The sequence below is a fragment of the Mobula hypostoma genome, chromosome 8 (assembly GCF_963921235.1).
Source record: "Mobula hypostoma chromosome 8, sMobHyp1.1, whole genome shotgun sequence".
NCBI lineage: Eukaryota > Metazoa > Chordata > Chondrichthyes > Myliobatiformes > Myliobatidae > Mobula > Mobula hypostoma.
In genome coordinates this window covers 3,755,753-3,773,235 of record NC_086104.1, presented here as the reverse complement: position 1 = coordinate 3,773,235, position 17,483 = coordinate 3,755,753, and the positions used below count along the sequence as shown (strand labels likewise).

The 17,483-nt window shown below is 45.6% G+C and overlaps 1 protein-coding gene across 1 annotated transcript in view; it reads left to right on the top strand.

Moving 5' to 3' along the window:
* LOC134350032 (L-gulonolactone oxidase-like) overlaps positions 1–11,697 on the top strand; it is a 46,505-nt gene extending 34,808 nt beyond the window's left edge. The window contains exons 7-12 of the mRNA XM_063054941.1: positions 3,516–3,623; positions 4,197–4,273; positions 5,154–5,303; positions 7,813–7,977; positions 9,116–9,206; positions 11,531–11,697. Coding sequence (XP_062911011.1) covers positions 3,516–3,623; positions 4,197–4,273; positions 5,154–5,303; positions 7,813–7,977; positions 9,116–9,206; positions 11,531–11,659 — 720 coding nt within the window. The 3' untranslated portion in view covers positions 11,660–11,697. The remainder of the gene's footprint in view (positions 1–3,515; positions 3,624–4,196; positions 4,274–5,153; positions 5,304–7,812; positions 7,978–9,115; positions 9,207–11,530) is intronic.
* Positions 11,698–17,483: the final 5,786 nt, after the last annotated feature.

The following is a 17,483-nucleotide window of genomic DNA, read 5'->3' as shown; positions in this document are numbered from 1 at the left end:
CAAATTTATTTTCATTGTTCAGGTCTGCACATCGGCAATGAAGAACGCACTTTCAGCAGCATCACAGGCACAGAGCACCAGATGAGTGGTACTCACATGAAAAACACACATTAGACATGAATTATACACGATTTCTACCAGAGAGAGCATCATTTAAATAAAAGAAGATTCAACATTGTTTAAAGTCATTTCTGGTACACAAGTGTTTAAAGAGAACAAAATAATTGTTACTCCAGATCTGATGCAGCACATTAATAATAATAAAAAATCATGATAAAGGTAAATACATCAGAAAGTTTAAATATAAAAATTGATTGTAAGTGACACTAGACATCAGAGGCATCTGTCCATAAGGTGACTGACAGGAAATGATAGTGACAGAAAAGTGGTGGTTGGGGGTGTGGAGGGGTGGGTTAGTGGCTGGAGGTGTTGATCAGACTTACTGCTTGGGGAAAGTAACTATTTCTGAGTCTGGTAGCCCTAGTGTGGATGCTACGTAGCCTCTTCCCTGATGGGAGTGGGACAAACGGTGGGTGGGAAGTTCATGATGTCACTGGCTCTTTTTCTGCCCATTTCTGTATATATGGTGGATAGGGTGGTACTGGTGATGTGCTGGGCAGAGTTAGGTACCCATTGTAGAGCCTTCCTATCTATTGCAGTGCAGTTTCTGTACCGTGTAGAGATGTAGTTTGTTCCGATGTTTTTTACTGCACATCTGCAGAATGACCATAAGACCACAATACAAAGGAACAGCCCATCGAATGCTCCAGCTTTTCATCATAACAGATCCACTTCCCCCTCAACCCCATTGTCCTGCTTTCTCCCCATAAGCTTTCACACCCTGACTAGTCAAGAGCCTATCGACCTCCACATTAAATGCCCCCAGTGACCTGTGCTTCACAGCTGCCAGTGGCAACAAATTCCACAGATTCACTACCCTATGGCTAAAGAAATTACTCCTTATTTCTGTTCTAAAGGGACATCCTTGTATTCTGAAGCTGTGCTCTCTGGTCCTAGACCCCATCACGATAGGAAACATCCTCTCCACATCGACTCTATCAAGGCCTATCAATATTTGATAGATGATGTTCTCTCCTAGGACATGAAGCTCTCAACCCTTTTAGCTTCAACACCGTGCATGTGCCGCCCTTCCTGACGTCAGTGACAGCTCTTTTGTTTTCGCTACGTTGAGGGAATAGTTGTGGTCATGACACCATGTCACTAAGCTCTCGATCTCCTTCCTGCACTCGACCCCTTTGAGATGTGGCCCACTATAGTGGTGTCATCTGCAAACTTGTAGAGAAAGTCCTGGCCACGCAGTTGTGAGTGTACAGAGGAGGACGAGGATATAAATTTGTGGGACATCAGAGTTTGCAATAATCATGGTAATACTCATGAGAGAGTCTGCAGATACTGGAAATCCAAAGCAACACACACAAAACACTGGAGAAACTCAGCAGGTCAGGAAGCATCTATGGAAATAAAAAAAGCAGTCGACACTTTGGGCCAAGACCCTTCTTCAGGTCATACTGTGGCTGAACTGTAGTGACTTAGGTTGAACTGAATGGTTGAGGGAAATAGATCTTGGCTGAATCCAGTAGCATGGGTCTGCAGGCTTCTGTACCCCCTGACTGAGGTTGGCTACAAGAAGATGCCTTCTTCCCGAATGGTGGAGACCCAGGTTTGGGAGGTGCCTAGGTGATTGGCTGTGGTGTGGTTTGTAGATGGTGAACAGCGCAGCCACTGTGGTGCTGGAGGATGAACTGTTTCAAGTTTCTGATGATCTATCCTGGGCCCAACATATTGATGCAATTACAAAGAAGGCACAACAGTGACTATATTTGATTAGTAGCTTGAGGAGATTTGGTATGGCACTAAAGGCCCTCGCAGATTTCTACAGACGTACTGTGGAGAGCATTCTAACTGGTTGCATCACCGTCTGGTACGGGGGCTGGGGGTGCACTACACAGGATCGGAAAAAGCTGCAAAGGGTTATAGACTCAGCCATGTATACTAGCTTCCCCTGCATTGAGGATGTTTACAAAAGACGATGCTTCAAAAATGCAGCATTCGACATTAAGGATCCTCATCACCTACTATTCTCATTGCTGCCATCAAGGGGCCTTCAGGAGCCGAAAGACACACACTCTGCATTTCAGGAACAGCTTCTTCCCTACTGCCATCAGATTTCTGAATGGACAACGAACCCATGAACACTACATCATTCTTTTATTTTTCTCTTTTACTTTCTTTTTGCACTACGTATTTAATTTAATTATGTGTGTGTATATATATATATATATATATATATTTCTTATTGTAATTTATTGTGCTTTATTATGTATTGCAACGTAGTGCTGTAATGATACATGCCAGTGATATTAAACCTGACTCTGACTGGTAGGTGAGGTGTGAAATTTCACCAGCAACGAGAAGAAAATATTTTATCCCACAGTTTTTCTTCAGTCTCAGGGCATCAATCAGGCATGGAGTGATCTTCTTATATAGACAGCCCTGCAAATGTTGCATAGCATCTCCTTGGGGTGAAGGAGGATGAGGTGTGACTTGATAGAGGTGAACAAGTTGATAAGAGGTACAGATCGAGTGGACAGAGACTTATTCATAGTCATAGTCATAGTCATACTTTATTGATGCGGGGGAAATTGGTTTTCGTTACAGTTGCACCATAAATAATAAATAGTAATAGAACCATAAATAGTTAAATAGTAATATGTAAATTATGCCAGTAAATTATGAAATAAGTCCAGGACCAGCCTATCGGCTCAGGGTGTCTGACCCTCCAAGGGAGGAGTTGTAAAGTTTGATGGCCACAGGCAGGAATGACTTCCTATGACGCTCTGTGTTGCCTCTTGGTGGAATGAGTCTCTGGCTGAATGTACTCCTGTGCCCACCCAGTACATTATGTAGTGGATGGGAGACATTGACCAAGATGGCATGCAACTTGGACAGCATCCTCTTTTCAGACACCACCGTGAGAGAGTCCAGTTCCATCCCCACAACATCACTGGCCTTACGAATGAGTTTGTTGATTCCGTTGGTGTCTGCTGCCCCAGCACACAACATTCGGATAGTGGAATGGCAAATATAGGGGGTCAGAATTTTAATGCAATTGGAGGAAAGTATAGAGGGGATGTCAGAGGTAAGTTCTTTACACAGAGCGTTGGGTACGTGGAATGCCCTGCCGCCAAGGGTGGTGTAGAGGTAGATGCATTAGGGACATTTAAGAGACTCTCAGACAGGTAGATGGATGATCAAGAAATGAAGGGCTATGTGGGTGGGAAGAATTTGAATAGTTTAAAAGGTCAGCATAACCCGAGGGGCCTGGATTGTGCTGTACTGTTCTACGTTCTATGAATTCCTACATGGAGCAATGAAGCTGATGAGTGGACACTCCGTTCAGCAGCGCCGGATATTGTGTATATATTGACTCATTAATTCGTCCTGAGTGCAGGGTCTCACTGTAGATGAGAATGACTCTCACTGACTTTCTGCAGGTTCTGAATGACCTGGACAGTCACCTGCATCGATCGGAGTACTTCCGCTTTTTCTGGTTCCCTCACACGGACAAGACAACTGTTTTCTACGGAGACCGCACAGACAAGGTGCAGTGTGTTGTGCTTTTGTTCTGTGAGATTCTGTATCACCGGCAGTAAGGGGACCTGACTGTAAATACCCACAAGAAAATGAATCTCAGGGTGGGATATGGTGCCATATATGCTTGTACTTGTTTATTTATTTAGAGATACAGTGTGGAACAGGCCCAATGAGCCACACCGCCCAGCAACCCACCGATTTAACCCTAGCCTAATCACAGGACAAGCTATAACGACCACAACCTGTATGTCTTTGGACTGTGGACAAAACCAGAGCACCATGTGGTTCGCAGTGAGAATGTACAAACTTGCTCACAGAGAGTGCCAGAATTGAACTCTGAACCCCGACGCCCCAGGCAGTATTAGCATCGGACTAACTGCTTTGATACTACATTCACTTTGAACTTTCACAGCTGGGCCAAAAACACCCAGTCACATAGTTACTCAGCAGGGAAACTGCCCCATCAGGTAGCTAAATTCTTTCAACGTCAATGCCAACTTCAGGGATGAACTGGATATGGGCATCAGTTCCCTCCACATTCCCATAACTGCTACTCTAACTGTGTGTCCTGTGTTTTTCAGCCGATCAAGACTACCTCAAACTGGCTGAAGGACCACGTCATCGGCTACTACCTGCTGGAACTGCTGTTGTGGATCAGGTCAGTTAGACACCACCCAAGCCAAAGCATGGTCTCAGAGGTCAGCGGCCGTTCCTTTATGCACCAGGCCCCCCAGGTCAAAGGTCATTTTCAGAGCTCCAGCTGACAGGTCACATCACAGTGAGCCCAGATTCACACACTTCTCTCAAAGTTACTGGCTGCGCAAGTTGATGAGAAGGCATATGCTGTGTTGGCCTTCAGGCAGGGGACACAGGTCAAGAGCTGCAAGATAGTGTTAGAGCTCTATAAAACCCAAGTTAAATCACACTTGGAATATCATGTTCGGTTTTGGTCGCCTCATTATAGGAAGGATGTGGACGCTTTACAGAGGGTGCAGAGGAGATTTACCAGGATTCTGCCTGGATTAGAGAGAATGTCTTACGTGGATAGGCCCTGTGAGCCACAGCTTTTCTCTTTGGAAGGAAGGAGGATGGAAAGTGACTTGATAGAGTCATATTGATAATTGGCATCGATCAAGTGGACAACCAGAGACTTTCTTGTCGTGGAAATGGCTTAAAAGAAAAGGCATAGTTTTAAGGTGATTATCGGAAAGTATAGGGGGATGTCAGAGTTAAGTTATTTTTTTACACAGAGTGGTAGGTACGTGGAATGTGCTGCCTGAGTTGGTGATAAAGGCGGATATATTGGAGATATTTAGGAGATTTTTAGATGGGCATATGGATGACAGAAAAATGGAGGGAGGGATGGGTTAGATTAATGCTAATAACACATTTTCAATGTTCAAATGACAAATAAAACTAATATATCTAATTTAAATGAGATGCTCTCTGGTTTCTTTTGGTTTCCAACCCACAGGCTATGGATCCAGCAGGATGCCTGGGTCAAACCCTAACCACTGACCTCTGACCTTCTCTTGCAGCACCTTTTTCCCCCGCTTGGTACCCTGGATCACCCGCTTCTTCTATTGGCTGATCTATTCAGCAAAGGTCACACAGGTCAAACGGAGCGACAAAGCTTTTAACTTCGAGTGTCTCTTCAAGCAGCACGTATCAGACTGGGCTGTTCCCATGTAAGTAGCCCGATCCATCAATGGCAACATGTTACTGTCTTTCCTGCGCCTTGCTCAGTCCCTTCCCGCCTTCTTTCCTTCCTACCACTCAGTGGTATCACCTCTCAGGCCAAATGACTCCTATCCATCTTTCCCTCGGATCTCTCAATCCCTTTATTTACTTATTAAGATACAGTGTGGAAAAGGCTAGCAGTCTCCCGATTTAATCCTAGCCTAATCATAACTTATAATGACCAATTCACCTACCAACCTTTGGACTGTGGGAGGCAACCGGAGCACCCAGAGGAAACCCACATGGTCACAGGGAGAACATACAATCTCGTTACAGGCAATGGCAGGAATTGAACCCAGGTCGCCTGTAAAGCGTCGTGCTAAACACTACGCTACCTTACCACCCAGATTATCTCAGTCTCTTTAACACCTCCATCTCTTCTTCTTCTTCTTCTTCTTCTTCTTCTTCTTTCTCTCTCTCTCTCTCTCTCTCTCTCTCTCTCCCCCCCCCTCCTCTTTTGCTCACATGAGTTGTACACTTCCAGCGTTTACTAAAAAAGGCATCCATTAGCCTTGAGAAACCATGGATCTGCGACTGGAAAGTCTTCACTCTCCAGGGCACAGGCCTGGGCAAGGTTGTATGGAAGACCAGCTGTTGCCCATGCTGCAAGTCTCCCCTCTCCATGATACCGATGTTGTCCAAGGGAAGGGCATGAGGACCCATACAGCTTGGCACCGGTGTCGTCGCAGAGCAATGTGTGATTAAGTGCCTTGCTCAAGGACACAACAAGTTCCCTCGGCTGGGGCTCGAACTCACGATCTTCAGATCACTTGTCAAACGCCTTAACCACTTGGCCACGTGCCCAATTTAGGGTTTACTAAATTGAGGGTTTTCAGAGTCACTGACCAAGATGGATAAATACTATTGAGATCTAATTGATCTACAGTATTGGTTGCATCTGTAATAATCAATGCCACCCCACAACAATTGATCTATGTTGTAGGGTAGCACAGTCACATACCCAGTTAGTGTAAAGCTATTACAGGTTTGGTTCCCACTGCTGTCTGTAACGAATTAGTACATTCTTCCTATGACTGTAGGGGTTTCCTCTGTGTGCTACAGCTTCCTCCACAGCTCCACACTGACTATCAGACACCTTCTATGATAAATCTTTCATTCCAACATCTTGACACTAGGGGGAATTCACGGTGACTGATCACACCAAAAAAAAACACACTTCTGGGATTTATCAGGATGTAGTCTGGATTAGACAGCATGTCTAATGAGGATAGGCTGAGTGAGTTAGGGCTTTTCTCTTTGGAGCGAAGGAAGATGAGAGGTCACTTGATAGGAGTGTACAAGACGATAAGAGGCAGAGATAAGAGGTATGTGCCAGATAGCTTCAGTAAATTCCTTCTGCTCTATTTCTCTGCGAGTTTAGCTCCCGGTTACTGCAGATTCCAGAAGTCTGCAGTCTGTATCTTTCACACCGTGAGATAGCCAATCTATGCAACAGTGCTCCTTACACAACAGTGAACTATGATTTTCTCTGTGGAGTGAAAGAGGGAAAGAGGTGTCTTAATAGAGGTGTACAAGATGATAAAAGGCATAGATCAAGTGGACAGCCGGAGACTTTTTCCCAAGTCGGAAATGGTTAATATGAGAAGGCATTTGCTTAAGGTATTTGGATAGAAGTACAGGGAGGATGTCAGAGATGGGTTTGTTACACAGAGAGTGGTGAGTGCGTGGAATGCTCTACTGAGGGTGGTGGTAGTGGCAGATACATTAGGGACATTTAAGAAACTCTGAGATAGACACCTGGATGACGGAAAAATGAATCACCCTATATAGCCAGTATCAATCGTGGGTCACTGAGGTGTACACGAGCCAGAAGACCATAAGATATAAGAGCAGAATTAGCTCATTTGGTCCATCGAATTTGCTCTATCATTACATCATGGCTGATCCATTTTCCCTCTCAGCCCCAATTTTCTGCCTTCTCCCCGTGTCCTGTCATGTGCTGATCAATCAAGAATCCATCAAGCTCTGCCTTAAATATACCCAACGATTAGTCCTCCACAGCTGCCTGCTGCAACGAATTCCAGAGATTCACCACCGTCTGGCTAAAGATCTCCTCATCTCCATCTAGAAGGACACCCATCTATTCTGAGGCTCTGTCCTTTGGTCTTAGATTCCCCCACCACTGGGAACATCCGCTACACTCTATTGGGGCCTTTCAGCATTCGTTAGGTTTCATATCAGGCCCTCCACCACCCTGTGGTTTTGCTGTTTTATATTGTGAAGCCACGTACAAAGATCAGCTTAACCACTCTGCCACATCCCTTCTCCCCTGTCACACCCACCTCCGTCTTTGCCTCTACGGCTTGCTGTCTCTTCCTGTTACATCCAGACTTTGTCTGAGGAGACTTGGACGCGGTATTCCCAGAGCAATGACGGGTTGGCATCCTGTCAGCCCAAGTCTGGGAGTATGTTTGATGCACACTTTGTTGGTTACAGTGAGAAGACGGGTGCAGTGCTGGGACAGCTAAAGGAGTGGCTGGACAGGAACCCTGAGGTGCGCGTCCATTTCCCGGTTGAGATCCGGTTCGCTCGTGCTGATGAGATTTTTCTCAGCCCCTGCTACAAGCGAGACACCTGCTTCATCAACATTATCATATACAGGTATCGGGAGAGGCAGCAGATCACAGATCAGCCCCACCAGCAGGATACTATGTCTAGGACAGTCCGTACATCTGTGTCCCGGTGTCAGACACTGTACATTCCGAGCAAGTGTGTGTATATGTGTGAGAGTGTGTGTGTGTGTGTGTGTGTGTGCGCGCGCGTGTGAGTGGGAGTGTGTGTGTGTGTGTGTGTGTGTGTGCGTGAGTGTGTGTGTGAGTGTGTGTGTGTGTGTGCGCGCGTGTGAGTGGGAGTGTGTGTGTGTGTGAGTGTGTGTGTGTGTGTGCGCGAGCGTCTGTGTGTGTGTGCGTGAGTGTGTGTGTGTGTGTGTGAGAGTGTGTGTGTGAGTGTGTGTGTGTGTACGTGTGTGTGTGTGTGTGTGTGAGAGTGTGTGTGTGAGTGTGTGTGTGTGTGTGTGCGCGAGTGTCTGTGTGTGAGTGTGTGAGTGTGTGTGTGTGTGTGTGCGAGTGTCTGTGTGTGTGTGCGTGAGTGTGTGTGTGTGTGAGAGAGTGTGTGTGTGAGTGTGTGTGTGTGCGCGCGTGTGTGTGTGTGCGAGTGTCTGTGTGTGTGTGCGTGAGTGTGTGAGAGTGTGTGTGTGAGTGTGTGTGTGTGCGAGTGTCTGTGTGTGTGTGCGAGTGTCTGTGTGTGTGTGCGTGAGTGTGTGAGAGTGTGTGTGTGAGTGTGTGTGTGTGCGAGTGTCTGTGTGTGTGTGCGAGTGTGTGAGAGTGTGTGTGTGAGTGTGTGTGTGTGTGAGAGTGTGTGTGTGAGAGTGTGTGTGTGTGTGTGCGCGCGTGTGTGTGTGTGAGTGTGTGTGTGTGTGTGTGTGTGCGCGCGTGAGTGTCTGTGTGTGAGTGTGTGTGTGTGTGTGTGCTTGTATCAGAGAGAATGAATGAGACAGAGAGGGAGAAATGGAGACAGAAAGCAAGAGACACAGAGAGATAGAGAGGCAGAGAGAGAGACGGAGAGAGGGAGACAGACATAGATAGAGACAGACAGATGAAGAGTGAGTGATTTATAGACTGGTAATAGTTCTGACGAGGGGCAGAGCCAACGCTGAGGACATTGTGTTCCCAGAGTGTGGGAAGACTGTGCTGCCCACTGCCCTGATGACCGGTGTGATCACTCCCTCTCTCTCCCGCAGACCCTATGGGAAGGAGGTGCCCCGAAAACGGTATTGGGAGATATATGAAGAGATCATGAGAAAGAACGGGGGGAGACCTCACTGGGCCAAGGTGAGTGACAGTGTTCATATAAGGGAGCAGAATTGGCTGATGCCAGGTTCAAAGCAGAGAGGTCAACACAGCAGAAATGTTCCCTACAAAAATCCATTTTCTTCAAAAACTACAAAAGCTTATTCGCTCATAAAATACACACAATGATCAGAGATTTACAATACTATTTATAATTTCAAATTAAAATATGTTTACTATCATCTACAAAACACTCAACTCCCTGGTGGGCCCACCGTTCTCAGAACTCCCCCACCGTGTCCATCGTGGCCACATGCTCCCTCTCTAAAGATAGTCAGGCACGAACATAACCCTGGAAGAATTGCAGCTAGTCAGCCTGTGCAGAGCCCTTGACTGCCAGCAGCCTGGACCCTCGGATAGCCATCTTGGCTAGGCCCAGGTGCAATCCCACCAGTAGATTCCCCGTGCAACCCACCCTCTTCATACTGGGTGACCATAAATCAGGAGCACAGGGCTGAACAAGAACAGAAGAAACAGTGAATAACATGGACTTCTGCAACTTTCCAAACATTACTGTGCTTCTCTTCCAATCGATTCCCTGGTTTCCTGCCCAAAATAACATCATGTCAGCTTGGAAAATGCCAAACAATTCACATTCACGAGGCTCTGAGTAACACTTTTCAGTGGCCAACTTGTGTGGGGATGGGCCTGAGGGAGCTGTGTCACCATGTCTATGTCTAAGCATCCGAGATCACTGTGTGTTTCAAACCGATCTCTCACTCTCCTCAATGTAACATTACAGGAAGGATATGAAGGCTTTGTACACAGTGAAGAAAGAGGTTCATCAGGATGTTGCCTGGATTAGAGAGTATTATCAAGGCTGACCTGGACAGGAAAGGCAGTTTCCCGGAGCAAATAGCTTTCACAACATTGCGTCCAGATATAATCGTATGGTCTGACACCAGTAGGGAAGCGGTTATTGGTGAAATCACAGTCCCCTAGGAAGACAACATCGATGAAGCCCATGAGCGCAAGTTAACCAAGTATGCAGAATTAAGATCAGAGTGCAGAGACAGAGGGTGGAAGGTCTCATGCTATCCATTCGAAGTAGGCTGCCGTGGGTTTATTGCGTTCACTCTCCAGAAGTGGCTGCATGACCTTGGCTTCACTAGAAGAGAGATCAAGTCAACCAGCAGGGCTGTAGCTGAGGCAGCAGAGACAGGATCAGCATGGGTGTGGACCAAGTATGTCCAGAGGGGCAGATAGTCAGACAGTGTATACATATCTTTCAAACTCTTCACTAGTTGCATAGACACCTGAAGAGCAGACTATCTGTTCGATGGAAGTGACTGATAGAGGCAGATGCCAAGTTTTTAAACTCACCAGTAGGAGGTGGTGCTTTAGCACTGCTGGCCCACCACCTCGAGGGAGTCTTGATCATAAGCGGGCCGAAACTCCTGAAGACAGGTGGCAGATCAACTGATGATCCCACTGGTGATAGCACAGGACAGTTAACATCTTAGTCCAGGTGTATTTTGTAACTAAGGAGAGTTTGGAATAACTTGGATCATTTCCTCTGGAGTGGCCGAGACTAAGGAGAGACCTGATAGAGGTTTACAATTATTGAAGGCATAGATAGAGCAGAGAGCCAGAGTCTTTTTCCAAGAGTCAAATACCAAAGGGACTAGCTTTAAGGTGAAAGAGGAAAGTTTAAAGGGGAAATGTGGGGCTAGATTTTGTTTTATACAGAGAGGGGCAGGTGCCTGGAATGTTCTGCCAGGGATGGTGGTGGAGATATGATGGTGGTATTTAAGAGACGTTTATACAGCCACATGAACAGATAGGGACTGGAGGGAAATGGACATGTGGAGACACATGGTATAGTCATAGAACACTACAGCACTGAAACAGGCCCTTTGGCCCATCTAGCCCATGCTGAACCATTAATCGGCTTAGTCCCATCGACCTGCATTCAGACCATAGCCCTACCTACCCATCCAAATTTCTCTTATACTTTGAAATTGAACCTGAATCCATTATTTCCTCCTGGCAGCTCATTCCATACTCTCACCAACCTCTGAGTGAAGAAGTTCCCCTCATCCTTCACCTGTAATCCATGACCTCCAGTTGTAATCTCAGCCAACCTGAGTGGAAACAGCTTGCTTGCATTTACATTATCTGTACCCCTCATAATCTTGTATATCTCTATCAAATACCCCTTAAGTCAGTCTAAATCTCTAATGAGGTAAGCTGATCAACTTGAGGGGTTAATTCTGCTCTTCCCTCCACAGATGCTGCCTGACCTGCTGGCTATTTACAGAATTTGCTGTGTTAGTTCTAATCTCTGCTCTTTGTTAACTATCCAGGCCAACAGCTGTGTCCACAAGGACTTTGAACAGATGTATCCTGCTTTCCAGAATTTCTGCTCCGTTCGTGAGAAGCTGGATCCTTTGGGAATGTTCCTCAACAACTTTCTGGAAAAAGCCTTTTTCTAAGAATGTAATTTCTTTTCTCTTCAATAAAGAGTCGTTGGTGACTTAGTTGAGAATTTCTGTGGATTCCCTCCTTCAGATCTGGCCATTAGGATCAGTATAGATGGATATCTGATGGTAGTTATAGACTAGATGGGCTGAAGGGCCTGTTTGCCTGAGGTCTCACTGAGCTTTGTCTGTGCTGTAAGATTCCATGTCCCTCTCTCTCACACACACACAACACACTCTCTATCTCACTTATACACACACATTTTCTCTCTCTCACACACACTCTCTTTTGTCTCTATCTCACTCTCATTGCTCTCTCTCTCTGTATTGTCCCTCTTTTTAGCTGGAAGCAGTGGGCTGTGCTGAGACAGTGGAGATAAATCAGGTGACAATTTCACTTCTAAAATGCTGCTTTTGTGTGACCTCCAGTAACTCAAACAGTCACGTGTGATCATCCACAAGTCCCCAAGTCCCAGTTGCCATGGAGACAAGTTAATTGCTGCTCTTGCAAGTAATTTGCAGAAACATTTCAGGCCCCGGGGTGAATACAGTCTGTCCCATTGGCTTCCTGATACTGGGTCAGTATGCTGTTAGTTAAAGCACCATTGCACAGAGAGATTTGCTCTCTTGTACTGGGAAGTCATGTGACTCCTCTCGTATCCAGCGTGCTCTGGAATGGTCACACTCCAGTGATGCAGTACCTCTAATGTTCTTCCTGAGGATTTATGGTCAGTGTGGAGGGATGAAAGGGGTAATTTCCTCCCATTCACTTTAAAATGGACAGGCAAAGCTTGACCCATGAGATGGGCTGGCATTGAAGTGTAATAGCTTAATGCTATCACAGCACCAGAGATCCAGCTTTAAATCCAGCCAGTGTCTGTAAAGAATTTGTAATTCTTCACGTGACTGTGTGGGGTTCCTCTGGGTGCTCTGGTTTCCTTCCACATCGAACAACTTACGGGTTAGAATTAGTAAGTTGTGGGCAAGTGATGTTGGCACCAGAATCATGGCTACACTTGTGGGCTGCCTCGAGCACATCCTCAGACAGTGTTGCTCATTAACTCAAACACATTTCACTGTTTGTTTTGGTGTTTCACTGTTTATGTAAAAAAATATAGTCAATCTCCGCAAGTATCAATTTAAAACCAAAAATATTAGAGATACTCAGCTGGTTAGGCAGCAACTGTGGAGAGAGAAATCAAGCTCATGTTTCAGGCTGAATACCACTCAGTGTTGCTCACTGTGTCCAATGTACCAGTGAATGTACAGGAGCATCAGGACCCCACCACCAAGTTCAGGAACAGTTATTACCCCTCGCCATCAGACTCTTGAACCAGTGGGGATAATTGTCACTCAACTTCACTGGCCCCATCACTGAAATGTTTCCACAATCATTGGACTCATTTTCAAGGACCTTTCATCTCATGTTCTCGATTTCTTCTTTTGCCTGATGATTTATTATTACTTTTATTTCTTTCTTTTTGTATTTGCACAGTTTGTGTTTTCTGCACACTGGTCATTCACCCAGTTGGTGCGGTCTTACATGGATTCTATTATGGTTCTTGGATTTATTGAGTGTGCCCACAAACAAATCAATCTCAGGGTTGTACATGGTGACATAAATGTACTTAGACAATAAACTTATCTTGATCTTTGGTTATGACCCCATTCCCAATCTCCTCTCCACTGAACAATCTGAATCTTCATCAAAACAAGAACGAAATCCCAAGTTCCTGAAGTGAATCACTCATTCCCTCCATCATCGACTGCACCCATGTGCCTCTCCCTGCCTCCACTTTCCCTCTCTGGCCCAAGTGTCAACTTGCTGATTGTCGTGTCTCACTGGATTCTTGTTGACTCAAATTAGATCATAAGATTACTAGATTACCAGACCATAGGATTACTAAATTACTAGAACTGAGGCCACCTCAGCCCATTAAACCTGTGCCAGCACAATCTTGTCCGTTTAATTACCATGTTCTTAGAAAGGCATTAAAAGATTACCCTTATTTGTCATGTGTACATTGAAACCTACAGTGAAATGTGTCTTTTGTGTCAATGACCAACACTGTCTGAAGAAATGCTGGGAGCAGCCCACAAGTGTCACCACACTTAAGGCACCGATATAGCATGCACACCTTACTAACCCTCACCTGCACATCTCTGGGATGTGGAGAGGGACCTGGAGGAAACCCACTCGGTCATAAGGGGACATACAAACAATGGGGGGCATTGAACCACAATCTTACAAAGCTAAATGTTAATGCTGTTGTTGCTGAGTGCCATCAGGTCATCGTTGTGTAGTTCTCCACAAGGTCTTTGTGGCATTATATGGAATGCCCAGGTCGGGACCCGGCCAGATTCAATCTCAGGACCATCCACTTTGAAATCTACTGCTGATGCCACTACACCACAGGCCAGCCCGACCTGCTAGTACATTATTATTATTATATCAAGAACAGGCCAGTCAGCCTAGTGTCTGTGCAACTATGAAGCCAGTTTAAAACTTCCAATCTGCATGCACTTTCTCTGAGTGCTCATGTGCCCAGCTTCCTACTAAAGATGCTGTTGTATCCACTCCCACCTCTTTCCCTGACAATACTCCAGTTACTCACCACGCTAAAAATCCTGCCGTGGAAATACTGTGTTTTATTTATTTATAGTAACAGATGCTTCCAGCCCTCCCTATTACAGCCATGTGACCAATTAATTTGGCAAATTGACTTTAGGCTGCGGGAGGAAACCAGAGCGCCCGGAGGAAACACACACAGTCACAGGGAGGAACATACGAACTCCTTACAGCACAGGCTGGATTTGAACACAGGTTGCTGCTCCTAAAATAGATTTATGCTAACTACTGCAATACCGTTTAAATTTTAGCCCCTCACCTAAAATTAACACCCTCTAAATTTGGCATTTTCACCCTGGGAAAAAGATTCCCTTTGCTATCTATTACATCTCCACTCAGGGAAAAAAATTCCTTTTGTTACCGATGCCTCTTGCAATTTTATAAACTTGTATCAGATCCCTCTTCAGCCTCTGATGTTTGAGAGAACACAATCCAAATTTGTTCACCCTCTCTGTATAGCTCATACCCTCTGATCCAGACAGCATCCTAGTGAACCTTTTCAGCATCATCTTGTACACTGCATCAAGTCACCCCTCATTCTCCTTCAGTCTAAAGAGAAAAGCCCCAGCTCACTCAACCTATCCTCATTAGCCATGCTTTCTAATTCAAGCACCGTCCTGGTAAATCTCCTCTGCGTCCTCCCTGAAGCAGCTACATCCATCCCTGAAGAAGTGACCAGAACTGAACACAATACTTCAAGTGTGGTCTAACCAGAATGTTATAAAACAATTCCACCATTGTCCGTAAGGAGTTTGTACCTTCTGCTTGTGATTGCATAGGTTTTCCTCCAGATGCTCTGGAGTCTTTCCGCATACCGGCCAGTGGGTTCATTGTCGTGTGGGTGTAATTGGACAGTGCAGTCTCATTCAGCTGGAAGGGACAGTTACTGTGCTGTATCTCTAAACTAAACATTATTTGGCAGCTCTTGACTCAAGATCTGTTGGGTTCGTTGATTGAGGGACATGAAGCAGGTAGATGAAGCTGAAATACTGATCATCCAAGATTGAGACGAATGCGGAACGATCCGAACATCTTCCTCCTGTTCCTACAGAAGATGCCTGTGTGCATTAGTGCTATACAGACCAGTAGCACAGTCAATGACAGCAGAAACGGGCACACTGGGAGAAGGCACTCTGTCTGTGGTCCCTGTCCAATTCTGGGCAGCAGCTGTTAGTCAGACACAGGCAGCTGGCTGCTCTGGCCATAGTCTGCTCCCTGAAGCTAACTGATTTGTGTGTGCTATTAACTCCTCAAGACCATGACACATCGGAGCAGAGTTAGGCCATTCGGCCTAGAGTCTGCTCCACCATTCCATCTCAGCTGATTTATTTTCCTTCTCAATCCCATTCTCCTGCCTTCTCTCCATAACCTTTGATGCCCTAGTTAATTAATAATCTATCAACTACCACTTTAAATATACCCAATGACTTGGCCTCTACAGCTGTCTGTGGTAATGAATTCCATAGATTCACCACTCTCTGGCTAAAGAAATTTATCCTCATCCTGGCAATATCCCTCTCAATAGGGTGCAGACACAGTTTACCTCACAGTATAGTCTGACTAACGTTACCCATACAGCACACAACTACTTCCATTTGAAGAGATGAATACAACAGCACAGCACAGACCCTTCGGCCCATAATGTGGTGCTGACCCTTTAATCTACCCTTAGATTAATCTAACCCTTCCCGGCCACACAGCCCTCCATTTTTCTATCATCCATGTGCCTATCTAAGAATTTATTAAGTGCCCTCAATGTACCTGCCTCTACCACCACCTCCTGGCAGTGTGCTCCATGCACTTACCGCTCTTAACAAAATTTACCTCTGATATTCTCCCTACATATATTGGCCAATGGGCCTGTTTCCATGCAGTAAGACTCTATCAGCTAGTATACAGAAAATCAGAGCAAGGAGTTAATAGTATAAATCTATGAATCAGTGATCCATTTTCCCTCAGCCCCAATCTCCTGCCTTCTCCCCGTATCCCTTCATGCCCTGATCAATCAAGAATCTATCAGCTTCTGTTGTATACCCAATGACATGGCCTCCACAGCTGCCTGTGGCAAAGATTTCACATACTCACCACTCCCTGGGTAAAGCAATGCCTCATCTCTGTTGTAAAAGGACTCCCCTTTATTCTGAGGCTGTGTCCTCTTGCCTTAGACTCCCCCAGCATTGGAAACATCTTCTCTGCATCCCCTCTATTGAGGCCTTTATGTGTAAGTAGATTAATAGGTCATATGGGTGTAATTGGGTGGTGTGGGATCATTGGGCTGAAAAGGTCTGATATTGAGCTGTGCCTCTAAATAAAATACTTCAGAGACTCCAGTAGGATCAACAAGCCAACAACAAAGTACTTTCAGATCCAGCATTCTCTCAGTACTGATTATTATATCCTGGCTTTGGCTGTGTACCCATAGATTCCTCAAAGTTGACATACGAGATGATAGGGTAGTTCAGGTGTATAGTGTGTTGGCCTTCATTAGTTGGGGAATTGTGCTTATAAGATTATAAGATATATGAACATCGACTTCTCTAACTTCCGCTAATGCTCCACCTCCCCCTCATACCCCATCTGTTACTTACTTTTATACACACATTCTTTCTCTCACTCTCCTTTCTGTCCCTCTGAATATCCCCTTTGCCCATCCTCTGGGTTCCCCCCCCCTTGTCTTTCTTCCTGGACCTCCTGTCCCATGATCCTCTCGTATCCCTTTTGCCAATCACCTGTCCAGCTCTTGGCTCCATCCCTCCCCCTCTTGTCTTCTCCTATCATTTTGGATCTCCCCCTCCAACTTTCAAATCTCTTACCCACTCTTCCTTCAGTTAGTCCTGACGAAGGGTCTCAGCCTGAAACGTCGACTGCTCCTCTTCCTAGAGATGCTGCCTGGTCTGTTGTGTTCACCAGCAACTTTGATGTGTGTTGCTTGAATTTCCAGCATCTGCAGAATTCCTGTTGTTTAGGAGCAGAATTAGGCCACTTGGCCCATCGAGTCTGCTCCATTTCATCATGGCTCATCCAATTTTCCTCTCAGCCCCAATCTCCTGCATTCTCTCTGTATCCTTTCATGCCCTGACCATCGAGAATCTATCAACCTCTGCCTTAAATATACTTTAAGAACTTGGCCTCAGCACATGCCTGTGGCAAAAAATTCCACAGATTCTTCACTCTCTGCCTAAATAAGTTCCTCCTTATCTCAGTTCTAAA